Genomic DNA, 26,958 nt, shown 5'->3' on the forward strand with positions numbered 1-26,958 from the left:
AGGAATAAGCATTCTTCAGTTATCATCCGGAAACCATTTTACTATTTCGGGTCACCGTGAACGTGACCTTTGACCTAGTGACCTCAAAATCAATAGGGGTCATCTGTGAGTCATGATCAATGTACCTATGAAGTTTCATGATCCTAGGCATAAGCGTTCTTGAGTTATCATCCGGAAACCATTTTACTATTTCGGGTCATCCTGACCTTGACCTTTGACCTAGTGACCTGAAAATCAATAGGGGTCATCTGCCAGCCATTATCAATCTACCTATGAAGTTTCATGATCCTAGGCATAAGCGTTCTTGAGTTAACATCCGGAAACCATTTTACTATTTCGGGTCACCGTGACCTTGACCTTTGACCTAGTGACCTGAAAATCAATAGGGGTCATATGCCAGCCATTATCAATCTACCTATGAAGTTTCATGATCCTAGGCGTAAGCGTTCTTGAGTTATCATCCGGAAACCATTTTACTATTTCGGGTCACTGTGACCTTGACCTTTGACCTAGTGACCTGAAAATCAATAGGGCACATCTGCGAGTCATGATCAATCTACCTATTTAGTTTCATGATCCTAGGCCTAAGCGTTCTTGAGTTATCATCCGGAAACCATTTTACTAGTTCGGGTCACCGTGGCCTTGATCTTTGACCTAGTGACCTCAAAATCAATAGGGGTCATCTTCGAGTCATGATCAATGTACCTATGAAGTTTCATGATCCTAGCCCCAAGCGTTCTTGAGTTATCATCCGGAAACCACCTGGTGGACGGACCGACCGACCGACAGACCGACATGTGCAAAGCAATATACCCCCTCTTCTTCGAAGGGGGGCATAAAAATCTAAATTAATGACGTGCAATAACTTTTAGATATGCAAGCAAGAATTATTGTTCTTGTGCCCTGCACATCTCCTCAATGTCATCTACTTACCTCAGAAGTTTAAACTTCATACCTCTCATAGATATGCTTCTGACAAAATTTTCAGTACACACATTTATAAAGTGCAAAACCATTAAAAATAGGAAGGCAAGAATTGTTTTGCACTGTACACATTATACTGAAATGTGCTTACCTACTAAGATTCAACTCTCTTTTACTTCACCAGCCCAATACACTCTCTCCACTCCATTCCCACCTAAATAAGCCCCCTTCTCTCCATTCCTACCAGGATTAGGCTCCACCCAATTTATTCCTTTATGGATTAAGCCCCTCCCATTTCATTCCTATCTGGATTAAGCCCCTCTCATAACATTCCTACCTGGATTAAGGACCTCCCCTCTATACCTTCCTATATTAATCCCCCTCCTGCTATTGCTGTCAGTATTAAGTCCCATTCCCCATATTCGAGCCTGTAATAAGCAGCGCACCATCCCTTCATTCCTGTCTGCATAATTACAATCCCTCCCCTCCTGTCATACTTGGATAAAACCACTTTCCTCCATTCCTACTCATACCAAGCCCCCTTTGTATTATTGCTACCTAGATTAAGCCCCTTCCCATTATTGCAACCTAGATTAAGCCCCTTCCCATTATTGCTACTTAGATTAAGCCCATTCCCATTATTGCTACCTAGATTAAGCCCCTTTCCATTATTGCTACCTAGATTAAGCCCCTTCCCATTATTGCTAACTAGATTAAGCCCCTACCTTATATTGCTGCCTAGAATAAGCCCATTCCTATTCTTGCTACCTAGATTAAGCCCCTTCCCATTATTGCTACCTAGATTAAGCCCATTCCCATTATTGCTACCTAGATTAAGCCCCTTTCCATTATTGTTACCTAGATTAAGCCCTTTCCCATTATTGCTAACTAGATTAAGCCCCTACCTTATATTGCTGCCTAGAATAAGCACATTCCTATTATTTCTACCTAGATTAGGCCCCTTCCCATTATTGCTACCTAGATTAAGCCACTTCATTATATTGCTACCTAGATTAAGCCCCTTCCCATTATTGCTACCTAGATAAAGCCCCTTCCCATTATTGCTATCTAGATTCAGCCCATTTTACATAATTGCTACCTAGATTAAGCCACTACATTATATTGCTGCCTGAATTAAGCCCCTTCCGATTATTGCTACCTAGATTAAGCCTCTTCCCATTATTGCTACCTAGATAAAGCCCCTTCCCATTATTGCTACCTAGATTAAGCCACTTCCATTTTTTTCTACCTAGATTGAGCCTCATCCCATTAGTGCTACCTAGATTAAGCCACTACATTATATTGCTACCTAGATTAAGCCCCTTCCCATTATTGCACCTAGATTAAGCCCCTTCCCATTATTGCTGTATAGATTAAGCCACTTCATTATATTGCTACCTAGATTAAGCCCCTTCCCATTATTGCAGCATAGATTAAGCCCCTTCCCATTATTGCGACCAAGGTTAAGCCTCTTGACATTACTGCTACCTAGATTTAGCCCCTTCCCATTATTGCTACCTAGATTAAGCCTCTTGACATTATTGCTACCTAGATATAGCCCCTTCCCATTATTGCTACCTAGATTAAGTCACTACAATATATTGCTACCTAGATTAAGCCACTTCCCATTATTGAAATCTAGATTAAGCCCCTTCCTATTATTGCTAACTAGATTCAGCCCCTACATTATATTGCTACCTGGATTAGGCACCTTCCTATTATTGCTACCTATATTAAGCCCCTTCCCATATATTGCTACCTAGATTAAGCCCATTTCTTTAATTGGTAACTAGATTAAGCCCCTTCCCATTATTGCTACCTAGATTAAGACCCTTCCCATTATTGCTTCATAGATTAAGCCCCTTCCCCATTATTGCTACCTAGATTTAGACCCTTCCCATTATTGCCACCTAGATTAAGCCCCTACCTAATATTTCCATCTAGAATAAGCCCCTACCTTATATTCCTGCCTGGATTTAAGCCCCAGCTCAATGTATTCCTACTTGAATTATGTCCCCTCTCCCCTATTTATACATGCATTATATCCCTCACCAATTCTCTGTCTGATATAATTGCCCTATCATTCCTTCCTATCTCAATTATGATAATTCCTTTTCATTATCTCATAATCTTCTCAAGTGGTCCTGTCTGGCCAGCAGCCCCCATGTCTTGCCCATTTGCATGGCATCTGAATCCAGCTTTTGGCACAATGTAATTTTAGGGGTCCCTCTCTTCTGCTTAGCTTGTGGGTTCCAGGGGAGAGATTGCCTTGTCATGTTGGATGCAGGCTTGCAAAGGGTGTGGACTATTGATCCCCAACAGGCTGCTGCTTGTTTTTTCTTTATAAGTCTTTGAATATTGCTGGGCCAAGTGTGAGGTTGAGCGCTCTATAACCGGTTTAAACCCCCAATGCTTTGCATTGACCGTTCCAAGGCGGTGACCCCAGCTTTATTCATATTTTGTGTTTATGTTGGTTTGTATTGTGCTGTATTGTGCTGTTTTGTACTGTTTGGGCAATCGGTCACTTGCCTTAAATAATGGACCAACTAATTGTTTTTAATGAGAATTCAATACTGCTCCAGCAGCTGGAGTTTCACTTCTTTATATTTGTTGGAGATCTGGTCTAGCCAGCAGATCCTACAGAGCTTCCTGAGGCAGGTGTTGATGAAAACCTAGATTTTCTTCATACAGGTGACAGCAGTTCTCCAGGTCTCTGCTCCATAGAGTAGTGCTGGCTTCACAATGATATTGAAGAGCCTGATCTTGATGTTGAGGCCTACTGTGAGGATCCCAATATGTTCTTCAGCTGATGGAAGGCTGATTGTGCTTTACCGTTGCGGATTCTGACATCAGCATCAGTTCCTCAATGGTTGTCTAGGAGGCTATAGATCTAAGTTGGATCTAAGCACCCTTCCACTTTACTGTTAAGATCTTATGCCCCTTATTCCCACCCAGCCATTCTTCAGTCAATGGCATGTTATCCCTTTGCATGCTGGGAAATTTGTTGTATGCTAAAATGTCGTCTGCCGAAGTTTAAAAAATATTCATTTTCTTCAAAGTTTTTCAAAGAATACTGTAAAAATAGCAAACAGTTTGTATCCTGATGAGACGCCACGTTCTGCGGGGTCTCATCTGGATCCAAACTGTTTTCAAAGGCCTTTAAAATTCGGTTCCAGCACTAAAAGAGTTAACAGACTGGAGCCTACCTGGCAGCCAGCAGAGGTACAGGGTGTGAGAGGTGGGAGGACGCAGGCTTGTGGACTGTGATGTGCAGTGAGCGACTGTCCTCCTTATCACCTGTCACCTCAATGTTCTGAAACAATTAGAAAAATACTATCAAATTAATATTCACATGTTCTGCAGCAAAAATTAATAAATCGTTCTGCAAGTCAAAACATTTTTCTGCAAATCAATACATTTTTCTATGAATCAATACATTTTTCTGCAAATCGATACATTTTTCTGCAAATCGATACATTTTTCTGCAAATCAACACATTTTATGCAAATCAATGCATTTGTCTGCAAATCAATAATTTTTTATGCTGCAAAGATCAATCTACACTTACACACTTATGTAAAGTACCAACGTGCAAGATAATATTTTGCAGCAAATAGAAAACTAAGAAAAAAACATATAAATTACAGTTGCAAAGAGCAATAGATAAAATTAATGCAGCAAAGTGCAAAATACACTACCACTTAAAATTGCTCAACTGCAATCACCAAATTATACAAGCACTTCAATATTTTAATGAAAAGAGCAAGGAACACTTGCACTTCAATGCAGTCATTTTGTTAATCTGTGTCCCTTTAATGTCTGTTCAAACTTTGAAACATCAGTCATTACAACAAAGCCTAGTCAATACGTAATTGCCTCTTTTGCGCAGATCACAAAAGATAGGGTAAAATTTAATTGGTCTTAGTTTCTAAAGGTAGGAACTATAATTATCATCACAAAAAATATATTCAAGATTTTTAAGAAAGATAAAGTCTATATATTACCTGCATATAATATCTTGGAGAAAGAGGCAAAATATTGTTATCATAGTACATTCAGATCATGATAGTCTTGTCCACAAGTAACAACGAAAAATCAGGAATTTATACAATATCTACAATGGTATGTTAAAAAATATGTCATATTCATGTACTGCATATACAATTTTTACTATTAAATGTTCTAGTAAAACCAAGAATTTGCTAATGCAAACTTTCTAATTAAGAACTATTTATAACAGTCCAAAGAACTTCAAAATAGTATTTTATCTGTACTTGAAAAAAGAACAAAACGTTTAACCTGTCATGTATTTAAGACAAACTGCACAAATTCAAATCTTGAAATAGCAAAAAGAAGACCTTTTGATTTAAGTAATGTGATCCAAAGTACAAATCTTCTATCTGCACTGAATTTCGGAAAAATCAAATTTAAAATCAGATAATAGAGACAGAGACGTGTTGACATTTTTCCTTTTTTTTCAAGTGGTTTTGAAAGTGTGCCTGGTACAGGAGTCCGCAGACAGCATGTCCTTGACTGATATCCGATATTCAGAGAACTAGGTAGAGATTACATTGTGGAATACTGTCTAAAGTCTATTTAACATGGTCTTTAAAGACACTTGTTCAAAGATTTTTGTATTTTTTTTTAAAGTGTCATTTAATATGTTTACTTATTATGAAACTAGAATGTTTTTTTTAATACTTTTAACTAATGATAAAAGGACGAAAATAAGTTTTGAAACACGAGTTGTGTTTGTGAAACACAATGCCCCCTACTACACCTTGAAGAAGCACAGCAGTTTTTTCAGAGAAAATTATCACATCCAAGGCCCTTAACTTTATTATAGTTAAGATGGTGGCTCACACCTCCAAAATAAGGTCAGTATCTGAAAGTGATTCTGACCCAAAAATGGGAAAATATTATATTAAAGAAAAAAACTAAGCCCAAGGCCCGTAGATTCCTCAAAAATCAATACCACAGAAAGAATCTCAATCTTGATTTGTATGTCATAAAGGAAGACTCAAAAACCCAAAATAAGGTCATTTTTTTGCAAGCTTTCAGAAAAAAACCAGGAACATCCAAGGCCCGTAACTTTGTTCAAATTTAATGGGCCGGGAAAAAAGTCAAACTTGATCCGCAAGTAATTCATGTAGACTAGCACACAAAAAATCAGGTAAATATATGACAGCAGTTAGGAAAAATGTCCAGAAAACTATAATTCTAGTGAATTTCTTTTAGTTCAAGGCCCCTAATTACTTCGCCAAAAATCAATGGACCAGACTTTATCAGAATAAACAATTTCTTTCCCCAGAATTTTAACCCGGGACCAATGAGAGCAAAATATAATGCGCAACCACTACCCCACACAGGCTTAAGACACTTAAAAGGCAACGCTAGTATTCAATGCATTTTCCAAATTATTAAGCAATAGCGTTACAAACCCGGCCCTTTTATTATGCGGACGTTAAATCATGATTTTCCATTGATGAAAATATATTTTGAAAATGCAAACCTGCAAGTCCATATGAAAGCATCAATCATAGCCATAAAATAGTGTGGAGTTACCTGCAGGAATCCTACGAAGGTCACTATACCCCAGCCAAGGCGTCGCACATCTGGTTCCACCAGAATCATCTGCAAGGCATCGATGACCAGGAACCGCTTCTGTTTCCTGCAGAAGAGGTAGACGGTCAGCCAATTTTAAGATATTACACAATACTTATTTAAGATTCAATACAAATGCTAGTTTCAAATAAACAATTCTCATTCAGTTTGTGTTGATCCTTCGCCTCAATAACAAACAAGCGAAAACTTTGCTGCAAATGTATAATGTCATCCCCCGTTAAGCTTGGGTGTATTGATTATTATATAAAAACGCATTAACCAATCTGGATTTGACATCTATTTCATCAGATCTTAAAAGTCTCATATGCAGACATTCTTTTGATACTTTAAAAAAATGCCAAACACTTGTGTTTATGAAATTCTTGAGCACATTTATTGTAAATATTTAACCAAATTTGCTTTAAAAAAAATGAAGTCATGAACATCAGAATTATCAGGTAATAAATTCAAAAAGGAAAAGTAGTAAGTATTAGGGCTGCAACAGATATCCGAAATATCCGAGATTCGCGGATCCAAACAAGGATTCATGGACCTAACTGTGATTGTTAAAATCGCTTTTGAATCCGGATCTTATTTGAGTTTAACCTTTCCTTTGGGGTTATTGTTTCTTTCGCCCTAATACATTTTGTTAAATTGTTTCTTTCTGTTTGAAAGGCTGACTGGTACGTAGTTTGTCACGATTATCGCTACTTTTTCGACAAAACCATGGTACTACACAGTCTTTTTTCGTTTTCGATGGTGCAATATGGCGCAGATGAAAATTCACGATGCACCTAAACAATTAAAATCCTCGGTGTGAAAGCATTTCGGGTTTTATCAGCATACTAATTCAACAGAACTTGACAAAGCAAATGCCATTTGCAAAGTATGTAAGGTTCCCCTTGTATACAGAACCGGAACAAACTCCAGCCTAAATAAACAGTATTGTGTAAAACTATTATGTTATTATAAGAACTAAGTGTTTTTGAAATTCAAAAACTTGTTAATTTTTTTGAGATTTTTTGAGATACAGGAGCTTATTGTTTTCAGTATTTTTGAGGTACTTTAAGACACATGTAACTTGACAAGACTTTTGATTTGTGAAGCAACTTTAATCCAGTCATATTGCAGATTTTTTGTTTATTTAAAAGGTTTTTGAGGCTTCTTAAACTGTAACTTGATTATTGTTCTCTGTTAGGAGTTATAATATAAAAGTTTTTAATAATAATAAAAGTTCATTACTTTTTTCATAAGAAATATATAAGTTCTGGTGTTTCAAAACATAATTATGGTTATAGCAATATAAATTATAATTTATTTTGCATATTTTTACTTTTAAATTAGGATTCGACCCGATATTCGATATTCGGGCCTTTGGATTCGAATTCAGATCCGATTGAAATTTTGGATTCGCTGCAACACTAGTAAGTATGCAATACTAGCAGAACTGATACGGATGTATTGGGGAATCTACTGAGTCAGGATTATGCGGGAAAGGATTAAAACAAAATAAAATAAATATATTGTTATCAATGACTTTATAACTGTTTGTTTTTATATTTCATAGCGAACCAAATAACCTTATTGGACTCTACAAATTAAAAAAAACAACGTATTAAGGTGGGGCTCCTCCCTAAACAAGCCCTAAAGACCCATGGGCGTCTGAAGAAATTCAGAAAGCACTGCTGGCTATGTACCGCCTTTCAAGTGTATATATATACAATCATAAACCTTCAATTTAAAAAATGCATGCAAAGATGATCAAAATCTCTTAATCTTCTTTAAGAAGGTAATTCTTTCCAAGTTTCCTGTTCAATGCTGTCACCTTAAAAAGTTGTCAATAGGGAAGTAAATAAACATATACTGTTAGGCATTAAATTTAACATATTAAATACCGATACAAAGAAATGCAAGCTGAATTAGTGACCAGAAATAGTTCAAAACAAAATACCAGTGACCTCTTTTTTAACCAGCTAGCTGCATATAAGATAAACTTTACCAGATCAATGATGACACATATTCGATATTATGTCCATTTCCATGAAACATCTATTTTTGGCCACAGATCTGTCATAATCATGTGGCACAATAACAAACTTGTTTACAGACATTTGCACAAATGACTAACAAATAAATGAGAAAATTGAACAGAGGTAAATTTGCTATTAATTTGGCCTGTCACTTTATGCACATGCATTAAACCCCCTTTTCACAGAGCACAGATCGTATATATCAAAGAAAAATGTATGAACAATTGTTTGTAGTAATGTTATAGAAAAATGTTATATGTCATGCAATTTCTATCGCTGTATTTAAACTAACCCTTTAATTCTTGAAAAATAAGCAAATTCATTGAATTGATATCCGCTGCCAATATGCTTCTGGACACAAAAGTGTTATATTTGACACTCAAAAAAGCATTTTTTGGACAAAGGGCCAAAACTCCCTCATTAACAGATGGTATACAATGCCATTTGGCGTGCATCATCCTCTTATCCATATATATACTCATACAAAGTCTCAATGAAATCCGCCAAAGCATTTCAAAGATATGGCTCCGGACACAAAAAAAGCATTTTTTCAAGATACAGAGGGCCATAACTCTGTTATTAACAGATGGTGTACGATGCCATTTGGGGTGCATCATCCTCTCATCCATATATATACTCATACCAAGTTTCAATGAAATCCGCCAAAGCAGTTCCAAGATATGGCACCGGATACAAAAGTGCCGGACGGAAAGACGGACGGATGGACAACGCCAAAACAATATCCCTCCGCCTATGGCGGGGGATAATAAAATATCCATACACAAAATCAACACTCAGTTTTCTAAATGATTAAAGCCTGAGATGCAATAACTGTCTGGAATTCCACAGATTTAAAGATTATGCTAGTTGAAGTCAGGTCAAGTAGATATCAAATCTGTTTTCCATGTTCTAATTATATAAGACACATTTGGCAAAATATTTATGAAAATAGGTCAGAATGTTCTTGACCAAATCTAGCCTAGTTTGAATCTGGGTCAAGTAGTGTCAAAAACTAAGTCACCAGATCAAATTTTAGACAAACGTTTGACCAATCTCTAGTTGAAGCCACATAATTATATGACTCCATCTGGCAGAAAATTTGTTAGAGACCTTATTCTCATGATATCTAAGCCAAGTTTGCATCAGTTTCAAATGAGGTCAAAAAACAAAACTTATTCACCATGTCAAATTTTAAAACAAGAGATATTATTTGAACTCATGTTTTTAGAATGTTTAATTATGATTGGAGTTTGGACCAACAATGTAACTTCTAGAGTGTTAACAAGGTTACTATATATCAAATCAAGGGAAAATGGCACACTCTTCTAGAAGCCTTTATTCAAAGCATTGGAACCTTTTTTGAACTTTGTCTAGATATAATTACAGGAGGTCCCACACCTGATACATGTAGAAACTTACCTGCAATGTGTAGATTTTGTAATGTTTGTGTAATGACTATAATTTTCATCTAGTTTTTAAGACAGTATTAGAACAAATTTAAGTTTTAACTATAAACATACTACAACAAAACGAAGGAGGGGGGATTTGATGGATATATAAGTGAATAAATGCAGTAGAGGACTCACTTGTCCTGTGTGACAACAGTACAGGCAATGAGGTCACTGTTATCTGTAAACAAACAATAGAAAAACAATCATTGATTAATCTTAGGAAACAAAAGTCTAAATATATTGTTTACAAAAAAAAAATGCTCTTTTTCAATGCAAAGTTTTAAGCCCACAATTGAAAAAATTAGTTATAAGACAATTTCATATACAGAGTGTTTAGTCTGAGAAGATGTAGAAGGATAGTAAATAATTACATACTTATATATTATATATAAGTGTCATCTGTCTATGTCATACCACATACTAACAAGGACCACAATCAAATTTCCTCTTGGTCCCAGTAGTTAACCTACTTTACTTGTTTATGATATAATAATTGAGCCATTCTCTGTGATAAGGGGGTTTAATGCATATGCGCCCACAGGGGCTAATCAGGGTCAACAGTTTCCAATTTAAAGGTATTTTCTGTTAAAAGGAAGTTTCTTTTTAGTGAAAATCCAGTTTAGGCAGAAAGTGTTGTCCCTGATAAGCCTGTGCAGATGCATATGTGTCTTGTTCTGAGAAAATTGGGCTTAATGCATGTGCGTAAAGTGTCGTCCCATATGAGCCTGTGCAGTCTGCACAGGCTAATCAGGGACGACACTTTCCGCTTTAATGGTATTTTTCGTTTAAAGGAAGTCTCACGAAAATACGGATAAGGCGGAAAGTGTCGTCCCTAATTAGCCTGTGCGGACTGCACAGGCTAATCTGGGACGACACTTTACGCACATGCATTATGACCAGCATTCTCAGAACAAGACACATATGCATTAAACCCCCTTTTCAAAGAGCATGGCTCAATTGTATTTTATAAACTAATTCATAAAGTTGTTTAATGTTAACCATTTTATGTTTCATATGCCAAAATAACTCTATCTATAAATCTTGAATTGCTAAGATGTACATGTCTTATTAAACTTTTCTTACAACTTGACAGTTTCTGAAAAAAGTTTGTTGTAAGAAGACATAAATCAATATCTACCAACATTTTTAAAATCAATGCAAGTATTGATGTAAAATAAAATTTTAAAACAGGAAGACATTTTCAGAAAAGTCTGCTTATATAACAACATAGCAATGGCATTACATCATCAAAAGATTTTGTATATATGAACTGACAGATGATATAAATATTTTTAGACATCACAGATTTCTCTTTCTTTTCTGAAAATTTATGCTATATAAGAACTTGTTAATTATTTTTAGAGAAATTACATCATCAATCAATACAGCCTATAACTTGACAGGCATAACAACTATTTCAGGAATAAAAACAATTCTTTTCCACATAATAAATGATTCAATTTAAAGACAAGAAATTATTAAATAGAGAATTTTCGAGCAGATTTGCACAAATAAAGATTGAATTACAAAAGTGTCTTAAAAAATGATTACTTTGAGATGTAATAGTTTTAGGTTTGAAAGATTGATATGCACTGCAAATATATAAATAGTTTATGTCAGTGATTTCACAGTGGTAATGTCTGTCAGTGATTTAGTTGGTCTTTTGTCAGATAAAGGAAGATGATAAAACAGTTTTTTACAGCAACACCCCGGGGAAACAGGCTTATGAACTTCATAAATTTATAAATGAAGTTCATGAATTTACTTCATGAACTTCACGAACCAGTTCATGAATGGAAAAAAATATTCATAAATAACACATAAGTATTCATGAACTCCAAGTTCATGAACTTGAAACAGGTTTGTGTACTTCATGCATGTATTCATGAACTTTATGAATGTACATCATGAACTTCATGAACCAGTTCAAGAATGTACAAAATATTCATGAATAACACAATTATTAATGAACTCCAAGTCTTATGTTTCCCAATTTTTGCTACATTGTATCACTCTTTCCTCTGCTTTATGAATGTTTTTGTCATCAAAAGAATCAGAAGCATAACCAATCATTTCATACTCGTTCGCCAACATGCCAATGAAGTGTCAGCAATTCTAATGATTTTATTACAATGTTGAAATTTATCTTAAAGTTCTTTCAATTTACCAGGAATATCACTCTTGTAGATTTTAATGACTGCATTAAATAAGCTTTAGTTCATAACTTTGTTGTGTTATTCTTCGTCTTCGTGTTTTAAATGAAGATCCTCAAATCATACAATGTTTATGAAAACATTAAACTGTCCTGTTAAAATATTTTTCATATTGTCTTTTAACAGTTCTATATCTTTGAGAAACCTGTTCATGAACAAACTAATAAATTTCATGAACCTTTTTGTGTCAGATTTCATAAATTTGTTCATGAAATATGAAAGTTCATGAAACATACATTTTGTTTTTCATGAATGTCTTTTTCATGAATTGATTCATAAATATTTGAAAAAAGTTCATGAACCTTTTTGTTTCAAAGTTCATGAATTTGTTCATGAATAAGCTCATGAATGATAAAACTTCGAGAAACTTAAATTTTGCTTTTCATGAATATCTTGTTCATGAATTGATTCATGAATGATTTAATGAATAAATTAATGAAGTTCATGAACCTGTTTCCCCAGGGCATGATAGTTGCTAATATTGATAAGAGAATGAATGAGCTGTGCTAGATGTGAAAAGGGGGCTAAATGCATGTGCATAAAGTGTTGTCCCAATTAGCCTGTGCAGTCCGCAAAGGGCCAACACTTTCGGCCTAAACGGAATTTTGGCTAAGAAGATGCTTTCTTTAAACAGAAAATATCATAGAAGCAAAGTGTCGTCCCTAATTAGCCTGTGCAGACTGCACAGGCTAATTTGGGACGAAACTTAACGCACATGATTCGAAACCCCCTTTTCACACAGCACGGCTCAAATGTTAGTTTTGAATACATTAATACATAAATTTTTGAAGGTTTTCACATATTTGAGGACACAGTCTTTAACCTGACACAGTTTCACCAATAAACTCTCTTGAAAAAGCTCGTACTTAAATCAAGAATGTTGTCAATCTTGACGCAGTCTCGATCTTTGGTGAGAGGCAGTTGGGTTTCCTCCTCTTGCAGCAAACTGAGAGAGAGTTGTCTAACCTGGAAGAACACTCGAATGGCCTGCAAATAGAACAACCGTAGCTTTGATTAAATAAGTTTGGACGCTGGAACAAAAGATGTGTTCGTAATTGGCCACAAACAGTTTACTCACCTTCCTAGAGAGTGTTTTAGGAAAAATTATCACTTGTACTTTTGAATATCTAAACAAAGGCACTCACTTTTGCAAAAGTGCAATGATTTTATAATACCACAGACAAGTCCTGTAAAAAACCTTCCAATAAAAAAAAAATCTAAAATACCATTAGCTCTATTGATTTTTTTTCAGTGAAAATTACCATATTTGTTTGTAACATATATAAAGAAATACGTGTATTTTTTTTTCAAAAGGGCTTGGTGCAAATAAAACAAGAGCTGTCAGAGGACAGCGCGCTCGACTATTCGAGTGCTTGACAGTACAACGTAAGCCATCATGGGGAAATTGTTCATATTCAATAATTTATTAGACGATCTTTCAAAAATAAAAAATAAAATAAAAAATAAAAATTGGGGGGGGGGGGTAGGGGAGTAGGGGGATAGGGGGGGTGGGGGGGTAGGGGGGGTGAGAGGGGGTATAATGTGGGGTGTAGTTATTTATTACATGATGTTTAAAAAAAAAAATTGGGGGGGGGGGGGTAGGGGGGTGGGGGGGGGAGGGGGGTATAATGTGGTGTGTGGTAATTTATTAATGTTTAAAAAAAAAATTGGGGGGGGGGGAGGTTGGGGGGGGGATTCTGGGAAGGGGCGTGGGGTATTGTTTGGGTGGAATCCATTTTGGTATTCAGGTAAGTGTTGTTTTATCAAAGTAATAATAAAATGTGATCATAAATAAAGAAGTTATGGCAATTAAAGCAAAATGTTCAGTTATGTAAGTGTAAAAGGGGCCATAATTATGTCAAAATGCTTGATACAGTGGTCTGCTCTTGTTTATAGATTGGGGTCATGTTGGTAAACAAGTATGCAACATATAAAAGCAATATGTCAAAGGATATAGGAAATATTTGGGGTAGTACGCAAACTTTAACATAGATTTATCAATAATATGCATATTCTAAGTATAAAAGGGGCAATAATTCTGTCAAAATGCTTGATAGAGTTGTCTGCTCTTGTTTATAGCTTTGGGTGTTGTTGGTAAACAAGTATGCAAAATATGAAAGCAATATGTCAAGGGACAATGAAAATAAATTGGGTAGTACAAAAACTTAAACATTTGCTGCATATTCTAAGTGGAAAAGGGGCCATAATTATAACAAAATGCTTGATAGAGTTGTCTGCTCTTATTTATAGGTTGGGGTCATGTTGGTAAACAAGTATGCAAAATATGAAAGCAATATGTCAAGGGACAATGAAAATAATTGGGGTAGTACGAAAACTTTAACATTTGCACGCTAACGGAAACGGAAACGCCCACGCTGGGGTGAGTAGGATAGCTCCACTATATATATATTTCATGTATAATAGTCGAGCTTATAAAAATACTTCATGTGCCCTAGTTTAGTCAATTGATTAACTCCTTAGGAATAGCATGCCATTACGTGTATAGAAACTATGCAATAATTTTTTCCCCAACTCCACTGATTTCATGGGGTAGTTGTTTTTTATTTGGTACGATTTTTATCAAAATAATTTCTGTAAAGATGCTTTTTTGAGTTTGTAGACTAGGACTTCAAATATGATTGACACAATTGTGCCCCCTGTGAAAACTGGGCTTAATGCATGAGCGTAAAGTGTTGAGCCCCCTGTGAAAACTGGGCTTAATGCATGAGCGTAATGTGTCATCCCAGATTAGCCTTAGAAGCAGTCTTCCCTGGCTTATCAGGGACAAAACTTTCCACTTTCATACAATCATTTGTTAAAAGGAGTTCTCTTCTAAACAAAAATACAGTTTCGGCAGAAAGTGATGCCTTTAATTAGCCTTTCAAAGTACACAAGCAAATCCGGTATACGACTTAAGCCACATGCATTAAGCCCAGTTTTCCTAAAATGAGGCTTATTTGTGTCCACTATAGTGCTGGTGTAATCAAACTGATACAGTGGACTTCTATTAAATGCCCCATTCAGACAATGAAATGTCTACATATTATTATTGAATTAATGTTATCAAATGTGTTTCAAATATTGAAGGCACAACTTTAATTGTTTGAAATTACATTATCTAGTTAAGCAGAATACATTATTTTCTTTCTCCGGCCTTTAAAAACTAGAATATATTACAAGCTAAAATAACCCTCAAGCAATAATGAGTGTAAATGAGCTTAACAAACTGTGACACTATTTATTAAGTCAGCATTGGTATTCTTGGAAGATGACATACATACAACTTGAGTAATCGGATGATGCAAGTCATTCATTACATTTTGTAACCTTGAATTCAGCAGTGAACAAGGCTGAAAACCGTGTTTCAATTAACTCCACATTTGACCTACAGTTTTAAGTCATGTTTGTTGGCCATGCAATCCTATGTTCCTTGGATTAAAAATAATTTGGATTGTTTTTTATCAAAATGGGTCTTTGACAAAAGTAATAAAAAACAAACACTCTCAATCTTAATCTGTAAATATTGCAATAAGTTACCAAACACAATTTGTCTCCAATGCTATCTGAGGTACAAGTACATGTATGCATACATATTTGACAGGTCTCAATAAGACAAGCAAGTGCTCAATCTACCATTATCCAGATAAATGTCTGTCAATACAAGAAATCTCGGTTACGTAATTAAACTTCCTCTTCTGAATACTTCAAGCTGATTAAGGCCAGTCTTACAATAAAATTATGTCAAGTCAAGTCAAGCAAAATTAGGTGATTGCGTGCACCACCATATAAAAGTCATGCAACCTGTAGCCACCATTCGCTTTTCCCTGTTTAATGTTTTCTTTCCTTGGACAACATATTACTTAGTTGTTGATGGATTTAAATTGTTCATCCTCTGATAAACAATTGTTTTTTTTAATTCTTACATTATCTCATAAAATATTTTTAAATTTACATGAAACAAAAAATGATGAATAATGCCCAGCTAAGATATTAAGAAATTCTGTGTGCATAATTGTTTAATCCAAATTAAAAGCTAATAAGTGTCACAGATGCTCACACAAATATAAATTAGGCTTCAAATTGTTTGCACTCAAAAGAATACCATTATCATCACTTGCAATCAATTCAGCCACACTTGATAGTATAATAATTGTACAAGTATATTGACAGTATAATAATTGTACACATAATATTAGAAAAAACGACATTTCTGGGTTATGCCAGAATAAGACTGCTTGATATGTGATTGGGTAGTGTCTGATGTGGGCCCTTTATTTGCTTCATACATTTTCTTAAATAATTGATTATTAGTGTGTGATTTAATTGATTTTTTTTTATAAAGCTTGAAATTTCCTGATTGGCGCCAAAAGGTACAATGTGACATTGAAATTAATAGGCATATCGCATGTTTTGCAACATATATTTCAAATATTGGGATTCCCTTGCAAAACAATGTGCATCTATGTGGGTTGAACTGAGTCTTCAGCAAGCAAAACAATGTGCATCTATGTGGGTTGAACTGAGTCTTCAGCATGCATCAATGTGCATCTATGTGGGTTGAACTGAGTCTTCAGCATGCATCAATGTGCATCTATGTGGGTTGAACTGAGTCTTCAGCATGCGATAATCACATGAGTAAACTGCAACACTCAAGTATTTCACATCCATAAAAGCTTGTAATTTTGAACTTGTTGTTGGAAAGCAGGGAACTCAGGAAGTGAAACTGATTGTTGAGTTTTTCACATGTTGTTGAAATTCATCAACTAAAGAGTTTTAAATTATAAGCTTTAAAGTGTCTTGAGAGGCTTTTGAAATGGACCTTAAAGTCTGCATTTACATGATGGCGCCATGAACTTTGGAACTAAGATATATATTAGTTATGTAATATCAGGCAGTTTTATTAAAAAAATACATAGTTTTCATGGATTTGAACCAATATTTTTCATTTGTGACATTTTTTAATCTGTGATGTAGAAGCTTTAAAAATTATATTAAACTGTGTTCTTTGTCTACAGAACAAACACAAAGTATTGATTTGTCACAATTATCAAATTAATAGCTTTGCACAAATAATTTTGTAAGACTTTTTTTTTCAGTTAATTTGTTTCTTTTTTTTACTGCTTGCTATCAAGATTTATCTATACATTACACATTACTTAAAATATTTTAACGCTGTCTTTGTTTAAGTTCTATCAAAATATTTTAAACACAAATTGCATCACAATTTTAAACTCATGTTTGGATTAAAAAAACAATTATTAAATTCATTCATCTTATTACATTTCCAACTGTAATCTAAAATTTTATTGAATATAGCAACAAGCTTATTTAATATACAAGCAGCTTGTTCCACTGACACCATTTCATTTATCACTCTTTCCTAGAAGAACAGCTGATATATATTCAATGAATTCGTTCAGGACAAAAGGTTGTAAAAGGCTATAACAAAAAATGTCTTTGTTTCAGGTATCCTAATCCAAACCTACAAAATGCTCTCACATTATACTATTAACATTGAGTTTGCCCTATTTTTGATCACATTTTGTTGATCAATTTTAAATTAGTATGATACATAAGTGTTTTTTGATAGTGTCCTTTACAAAATAATTATTTTAGGATGCTACCAATCTGTTTTGTATTTGAATTCAGTTATACAGCTTCAAGTTAATTATTTATCTGAAGGAAAAACTTTATGTGTCACAGAAACATGATCCCCATGATTCGTCTCGGGTTTGAAATCTGTTCTTCTATCTGTTGAAACTTTGTATTTGTGAAACAATTCTTTTATATTAAACATTCAAACTATGAATACTAATATGTATCCTTGACCTTTGAGGCTAGGGTCACAGGTGTTCATATCTACACATCATTACCATGTGGTGGTCATGTGTGGAAAGTTATATATAAAATTCTTCACTTATTTTGACTTGCCAGTGGGGATTTTGTTGAAACTTACTGTATATATTTAATCGTCACTTTATCATATATCCCAGAACTACCGTACACATTTTTTTAAATCCATGAATCAAGTATAGTTTACATTACTTTTTAATATAAAAGAACTCTGCAAAATAAGTATCAGATTACTGTAATTTGTTAAAAAGCAAACTGATGACGGTAAATATTACAAAGCAAACGTTGCCTATCTGCTTATAACTGTGTTAACGATGTGGTGTTATATCACTTGAATTTAAATGCAGAATTGTATATGCAATCAATGCAATGCCTCTTAAAGACTTAAAAACTAAGAAATTTTGCTAACACTATCACCCACAGTAAAGAAGCATACCACACTTTAGCAAATGTGGGTTACAATAATGAATCTGAGAAGCTGTGTCATGCCTATGTTTGACACTTAAAATGTTAGTGTGATCTAGGGAGTGGATAGCTGCATTAGGCCTATGATTGACACTTAAAATGTTAGTGTTACATAGGGGGTGGATAGCTGCATTAGGCCTATGATTGACACTTAAAATGTTAGTGTGACATAGGGAGTGGATATCTGCATTAGGCCTATGTTTTACACTTTAAATGTTAGTATGATCTAGGGAAAGGATAGCTGCATTAGGCCTTTGTTTGACACTTAAAATGTTAGTGTGACCAAGGGAGTGGATAGCTGCATTAGGCCTTTAGGCCTATGTTTGACACTTAAAAAGTTAGTGTGAGCTAGGGAGTGGATAGCTGCATTAGGCCTATGTTTGGCACTTAAAATGTTAGTATGAGCTAGGGAGTGGATTGCTGCATTAGGCCAATGTTTGACACTTAAAATGTTAGTATGACCTCGGGAATGGATAGGTGCATCATGCCTATGTTTGACACTTTACTTGTGTGACCTAGGACAAGGGCGTTGTGCATGACAATTGACTAAACAAAGATGATCATTTGTTTATCTTTATTTAAAAATAACCTGGTTAAATATACAGTTAATGATACATTCCAGATGTGATTTAACAGATGCAGGCACACACGCAGGGGACAAGTGACATTATAAATGCATTCAAGAGACTTAGTGGGGCAGGGGTATTCAACATCGCTATTTTTTCCTCCATCTAACTAAAACCAACATTTTGTGTTGGCCTTATTATGAAACCTGGATCTTTTTTTTTGCTGCAAGATTTGAAAAGCAAACTCAACGTCCTTAAAAGTATTCATAAGTTAGGCTCAAACAGGTTGAACTAATTTCTGCACTTGACTGAAGCCAGGCAATGTTAATAAATATGAAAGGGTATGCATACAATTACTATATTGAGCAACTGTGGGAACCAATTTTAATCAAGGCAGACCCATATTTGTGCTTATTAAGATGTTTTATCCAATAAAAAAAGCAATATAAATAAAAGTGAGCTCAAAAGACCTGTGACAGCCTGAAACTAGAGCTTTGTCAAAGACGTGACGAATACCCCCACATGCCGCATTGACACATAATAATTGCATGTCGTCTTCACAAAAAACAGCGGACACCATGCTCAATTTTTAAAACGCACTTAGTGACCCCTTGACCTAGTTTTTGACCCAGAAAGGCCCATGTTCTAACTTGGCTTTAAGATCATCACCATAAAACTTCTGACCAAGTTTGGTGAAGATCGGATGCAAACTACTTGAATTAGAGAGCTGACACCATGCTCAATGTTAAAAAACAGTGACCCTGTGACCTAGTTTAAGGCCCAGAATGACCCATGTTCAAACTTGTCCTAGAGATCATTTAGATAAAACTTGTGACGAAGTTTGGTGAGGATTGGATGAAAACTACTTGAATTAGAGAGCGGACAACATGGTGAGGTTTAAAACGCACTAAGATACCCCGTGACCTATTTTTTGACCCGGCATGACCCACAATCAAACTTGACCTAGACATCATCTAGATACAACTTCTGACCAAGTTTGGTGAAGATTGGATGAAAACTACTTGAATTAGAGAGCGGACAACATTGTGATGTTTAAAACGCACTTAGTGACCCCGTGACCTTGTTTTTGACCCGGCATGACCCATAATCAAACTTGCCCTAGACATCATTAAGATACAACTTCTGACCAATTTTGGTGAAGATTGGATAAAAACTACTTGAATTAGAGAGCGGACAACATGGTGAGGTTTAAAACACACTAAGTGACCCCGTGACCTAGTTTTTGACCTGGCATGGCCCATGTTCGAACTTGACCTACACATCATCTAGTTACAACTTCTGACCAAGTGTGGTGAAGATCGGATTTAAACTACTTGAAATAGAGAGCGGACACCAAGCTCAATGTGTAAAACGTACTAAGTGACCCTGTGACCTAGTTTTTGATCTGGCATGGCCAATGTTCGAACTTTGCCTTCAGATCATCTAGATAAAACTTCTGACCAAGTTTGGTGAAGATCAGATGAAAACTTACTTGAATAAGAGAGAGGACACCATGCTGAATGTTAAAAAACGCACTAAGTGACCCTGTGAACTAGTTTTTGACCCGGCAAGGCCCATGTTCAAACTTGGCCTAGACATCATGTAGATACAACTTCTGACCAAGTTTGGTGAAGATCGGATTTAAACTACTTAAATTAGAGAGCGGAAAACATGCTGAATGTTTAAAACGCACTTAGTGACCCAGTGACCTAGTTTTTGACCCGGCAAGGCCAATGTTCGAACTTGGCCTAGACATCATCTAGATACAACTTCTGACCAAGTTTGGTGAAGATCGGATGAAAACTACTTGAATTAGGGAGCGGACAACATGCTGAATATTTAAAACGCACTAAGTGACCCTGTTACCTAGTTTTTGACCTGGCAAGGCCCATGTTCGAACTTGGTCTAGACATCATGTAGATACAACTTCTGACCAAGTTTGGTGAAGATCGGATGAAAACTACTTGAATTAGAGAGCAGACACTTAATACGGACCGACAGACAGACCGACCGACCAACAGACAAGTTCACTCCTATATACCCCCCTAAACTTCGTTTGTGGGGTATAAAAACACTGTTATCTTAACAGATAAATGGTGTTAATGCTAAGTTTAATAGGATGTTTAAGTTTAATAATTCAAGGGCACATTCATCCAATATACTCAAATTTGCAGCAATTCCATGCAAAAACTTGAATCATAAATGCAATGCCATGCTGTTGTTTTTTAACAGCATTGGCTTATTGTTCAAACCACAACGCCTTATAATATTGATGAATTTGGAACACCAAGTCCTAATATATTTTGAGTTTTTTTAACAGCATTGCTATTTTCTTGCATTTTGAAAAGATATCATGTTTGATACTCTTTAGCTTTTTTGAATATTCACATGATGTAATGAATTTTATCCAAACATTATAAAAAATGAACAGGAATTCTCAGGTGCTTGAACAGTATTGTAATAATAAAATTGGACCCTCTTCTACGAAAACTTCCTTTGTTTTCCTTTAACCTTGAATGAATTAACTTCATAGGCTATAACTTATTTAAAGTTGCTTTAACATACAATAGACTAAAATTTTATCAGTTAAATGCGTATTAAACATTCTTCAAAATAATAGACACTAATGCAACAAATAAATTAAATTATAGAGGTTTAAATTATTAAAAAACCTAGAATGGCCATTTTCTAATAAAATGAATGTGTACATATCCCTGTATAAGGTCTGTCCTGATGTTGAAGCTGCAATATGTGTGGACATGGGACGTGTCCCAGCAGGCCTGCATCATTAACATTTGAGCCTCGCTCTGTGAAAAGGGGGTTTAAAGCATGTGCATAAAGTGTCATCCCAGATTAGCATCTGCACAGGCTTATCAGGGATGACACTTTCCGCTTTTATTCTATGTTTTGTTTAAAGGATGACTATTATTGACGAAAATCCAGTTTAAGCGGGAAGTATAGTCCCTGATTAGCCTGTGCAGACTGCACAGGCTAATCCAGGACGACACTTTACACACATGCAGTAAACCCCCTTTTCACAGAGCGGGGCTCATTTTGACTGATAGCTGGTATTGTTAATCAAAGCTGAAGGGTACAGCTATATATTGACTGATAGCTGGTATTGTTAATCAAAGCTGAAGGGTACAGCAATATATTGACTGATAGCTGGTATTGTTAATCAAAGCTGAAGGGTACAGCTATATACTGATAGCTGGTATTGTTAATCAAAGCTGAAGGGTACAGCTATATACTGATAGCTGGTATTGTTAATCAAAGCTGAAGGGTACAGCTATATATTGTTAATTATTTTCATTATATTTTCATGTGGTCTATTGCTGAGTGTATATACATATGAACCAGACAAACTTAAATTAAGAGTAGAATCTCACCAGTGTCTGGTACCGTGACAAATAAAACTCACAAGCTTAGAGTGGGGAGATGCGAGATGTGACATGAGGGTACCACCACTCTTCCAGCTGGACAATCTGATGAAAGCTGACACCAATCTAGGTCCAAATCCAAAATGCTCCATACTTACAACTTCCGTGATAATCGAAGTGAATTTTGTTGGTAGTAATCAAATAGCACAGAATAATTGGAATCATAAAATTCCTGGTTAATAAAATTAGTTTGTTTTTGCATTAAATCATTTAATTGTGGTAATACATGCAAAATGTGGCTATTTTTTTAATCAAATTTCAAAGAATTATTTGTTTTGCAAGAAAAAAAATCAATAATAAATTTTCTTTGTGAACAGATAAGCAATATTAATACAAAATTTAGAACATATGTCACGTTAAAAAAAGTGTAAGTTATGTTTTGAAAGCAAGGAGCTTTAAATACAATTTTATGTTGTTATCTACTTTTTCCATGAAAACGAGTGCACATCCGAGAAAAGGGTTAATATATGCGTAGAATTAAAAGCTGTTAGATACTTTACAGCCAATAACAAAACAGACAATACTTTCATGAATTCAGGTGTTAATGTTTACTAAGAACACAGCAATAATGTATTGACCTTATTCCTGTTCCAATTTAAATGTGAGATATCCATTGCAAAATTCAGTACCATCTGCCATACATTGATTTAATTTAAACTTTCTTGATGCATGCACATTAATGAAGTTAATATGGATTTTACGTTTCTTTTATCACAAACAAATTCCCCAAAGATGTGAAAACAATAGAGATTTTCCCAAATCTTCTCCAAGTATGCTATATTCCTCTTGAGCCGTGGGTAATTTTCATAAAGACGTTACATCACAAATATTTTATAAATATATGACCATGAATTATTATAAATATAACTATAAACCTTTGGTCTTTATATTTGTTGCTTTTTATTAAAATGTTTATCATCTGTAAACATCAAAATAATAGATTCTGTTTATAGTGTCAAACAACAATCGTGAAATTAAGGTGCTTCTTGAGTCATAGGTTCTGATTGGCTGTTTCAATTTCAAGATTTGCATGCTATAAATAGCCTTGACACTAACATAGCAGGAGAGGTTAATTTCCAGTGTCCATTCTAGAACGTGCAATAATGCGATTCGCGCTATTTTTCCAAAGAATGCGCACATTTCCAGCATATGTGAGTGAAAATTTGCGGGCTTGATATCCATGAGTATTTTTTTAAAGAGCAAAGCGATATACTAAACCGAAAATTTTGAAAGCCAATTAACGATTGTTTGTCAGTTACATGTATCTAATTACGCAACCTGATGGTGGGGCGTCATTGTGTTGGATAGTCAATATTGTCCTATATGATAGCATACACTTTGAATAAGCGACAGCAGTAAATACCTGCAGTGAAATCATGCAGACGACGCATGACGTAATTGACATAATGTCGCCGTTTTGTGGCACTTTGTTGGTTTTGTTATACAAACCACACTAATTGGACCCTACGGTTTACAACTCCATGATGAAATTGTGGCCAGTTACTAAAAAAAGAACAGATGATGGGAACCGGGCGTAATGCTTGTGGAAATTGTGCATTTCATGCATAATATTGTCAATACATGCATGTGACGCGTTAAGTGTTTTAAGCAATTATTGTTGAATTTATTACACGCAACTGTAAACGTTGTGTTGAATTTTAAAATGTGCACAATTAAATTTGTAGTCAGAAACACATCCAAATTTAAATGTTAACGCGACGTTAACAATTTCTTGCTTTAAATAAACAGTGCTCATGTATGTTGTATTGATCTTTTGTCTGGATAAAAATTGCGCGAAAATCATGCTGCATGTACAACGTCACCACACCCACATGGAAAGCGTGGATGTATCGTTTTATGTATCACAATTTTGTAGCGCTGAGCCCTGGATATCATGTAAAGAATGCAAATCAGTAATTTTTTTTTTATTTATTTAAATGATAGATTACTACCATGTGATAACAGCAGTTTCAATTTTAGCCAAGTTATTGCAAAACTATGGAAAGTGCTGTTTTATTTAACGGCAGTTACTATAGTATGTCACTGACTTGACAGGATGTTATAATGTTTAAGGAAAAAGAATTAAACATTAAAAGTAAAATGCATTAAATGGTATTTGATAAATGCCAATTGGAAAACGTTGAGTTAGAATTAAACCAATAGAAATAAATCGCTATGAACACTGAAATGGAGTTGTGTACATTTATTATGTTTAAAAGACTACGTGACAATGAGACAGGAAGTTATTTTATTATCGTACAATTGGCTGGCAAGGCTTTTGGACTAAACGAGCCATGCAGTCTGGTCAGGAGCTACCCTGGCCCCATATGGCGTAAGACCCATTTTGACATGATGCAGGTGGTATATAGTTATTAATAATCGCAATTTGGGCTGGTGAGACTTGTGTGCTTAATTGAATTAGTATTTTGTGTTCATTCAAAGCAAAATGTTAAGTGTTTCATTCACACTGTACACTTTTGGAAATAAACACAATGCATTTCTTACAAAAGAAGCATTTTTCAAAGAAATAAATTGCATTCACTATTATATAAATGGGTGACATTACATGCATTTGAATGAAAGATTGTCCGATCATTCAAACCCACTTCTGTTTGTTTAATTATTGTAGATTATGACTCAAATGGGCGGTTTTCTGTGAAAAAGGGGTTTAATGAATGTGCCTAACCTGGCTTTTTGCTAAGAAGAGACTTTCTTTAAACGTAAAATACCATTAAAGCGGACTGCACAGGCTAATCTGGGACAACACTTAAAGCACATGCTTAAAAGCCCCTTTTCACAGAGCACGGTCAAAATGGAAAGTTATACCAAGATATTTGTTAAATATAAAGCACTTTATATGCAACTATTTTAACGCGTTTGATTATTTTTTGGCAACAAATTATCTTTCTTTTCAGGAAAAACACAAAAATTCATCAACATATTCCAAGATTTGATGAATGAGTTTATGTATAGCAGTACAACTCTTTTATGTTTGCATTTCTAAAAGCCACAGCATCTAAACTAAATCTTTTATGTTGATGTCATTCATGCATTATAATTTATTCATTCGTTATAATATATTCAGGCAAAACAAGAAGTTTCTTGTGTGGTAATTCACACCTTTAACATCAAAATGTAAATTGAGCCTGACATTTGTAACATGACTCCATACACCATAACACCTTGTAAACTGTTTGTCAAGGTTTTTTACTTTTGGGTAATCTACAAGACTCACTTGTTAGATGAGACTAGGTTTTTATTGCTTTTTAATTAAATGTTATGGTTTTGAATGTGTTTTTAATGTCCGATGTGACAGAAAAGTATCAATAATACAAACAAATTATAATCCTTCTAAAAGAGAGTTTTAACGCTTAAAAAACATATCTTGCATACGTAGTAAGATACCTTAAAAGTGAGACTTGTTCCTAACTAAGTCTTACAAACTATGTTTTCATAAGCTGTAAAATGCAAGTAACAAGTAATACCAACTAAAACAAAAAAGGTATCCGAATCCAAAACAATTAACATTTTAACAATTTGACCATTAAATATGAAGACGAGTTTGATACCTCGGTATACAGGGTAAAAAAACAGTATACGTTGCACTTATTTTTTACAAAAAAACAGAAAACACAACTATTTAAACTATTTAAAGAAGCTAAATTGCTCATAACCTTGATGATGGCTTTAAAAAGTGAAATAAGCGAGATATTGTACCCTGTACCCATAAATATACAAATGAAATGAAAATTACTGCTGCAGGGGAGGCAACTACAATATACAATGGAAATGAACACATGAGAAAGTTACTAGTCTGAGGTTAGCTCAATATTTAAATCAGCACCATAAATCATCACAGCAGTTTAGAAATGAAAATGGCCCAGGGCAGAGTATCAAGAACATATTTAAATCAATATTCTGACTCAACTTTTATGAGTATTATTATTATTTATAATAATTTAGTATTTTTCTCAATTTTTGAAATTTGTTTTTTGATCATCATGTTCTATATCATGTTCTATATGGTGTTCCCAGAAGTTTCTTTGAGTTTTGAGTCTGAATCAACCATGAGTTTGAGGAGGGCTATGTAAATATTCTTATAGCTGAGATTTAAGATTGTTCCTAACTAAACTGACATACTCAGCTGAGTGGAATCCCAAATCTCGTCTCCTGAGTTAAGCTAAAAAATTGGGAATTTCCATGATACTGGGCACTTTAATACATATGAGCCGTGTTTTGAGAAAACTGGGCTTTATGCATGTGCGTAAAGTGCCGTCCCAGGGACAACACTTTCCGCTTTTATGACATTTTTCGCTTAAATGAAGTCTTTTCTTAGCAAAGATCCAATTTAGGCAGAAAGTGTGGTCCCTGATTAGCCTGTGCAAACTGCACAGACTAATCTGGTACAGCAC

At 34.9% G+C, this 26,958-nt stretch overlaps 1 protein-coding gene across 6 annotated transcripts in view; it reads right to left on the reverse strand.

The window, feature by feature from the left end:
• The window catches only part of LOC127866891 (protein CLEC16A-like), an 85,366-nt gene that overhangs the window by 12,986 nt on the left and 45,422 nt on the right, over nucleotides 1–26,958 (reverse strand). For all 6 annotated transcript variants that reach the window (XM_052407735.1, XM_052407734.1, XM_052407733.1 and 3 more), the window contains 4 exons: nucleotides 13,089–13,209; nucleotides 10,145–10,187; nucleotides 6,490–6,595; nucleotides 4,131–4,237 (listed from right to left, as the gene is read on the reverse strand). In XM_052407735.1, coding sequence (XP_052263695.1) covers nucleotides 4,131–4,237; nucleotides 6,490–6,595; nucleotides 10,145–10,187; nucleotides 13,089–13,209 — 377 coding nt within the window. The remainder of the gene's footprint in view (nucleotides 1–4,130; nucleotides 4,238–6,489; nucleotides 6,596–10,144; nucleotides 10,188–13,088; nucleotides 13,210–26,958) is intronic.

This window comes from Dreissena polymorpha, chromosome 2, assembly GCF_020536995.1.
Source record: "Dreissena polymorpha isolate Duluth1 chromosome 2, UMN_Dpol_1.0, whole genome shotgun sequence".
In the NCBI taxonomy this organism is placed as follows: domain Eukaryota; kingdom Metazoa; phylum Mollusca; class Bivalvia; order Myida; family Dreissenidae; genus Dreissena; species Dreissena polymorpha.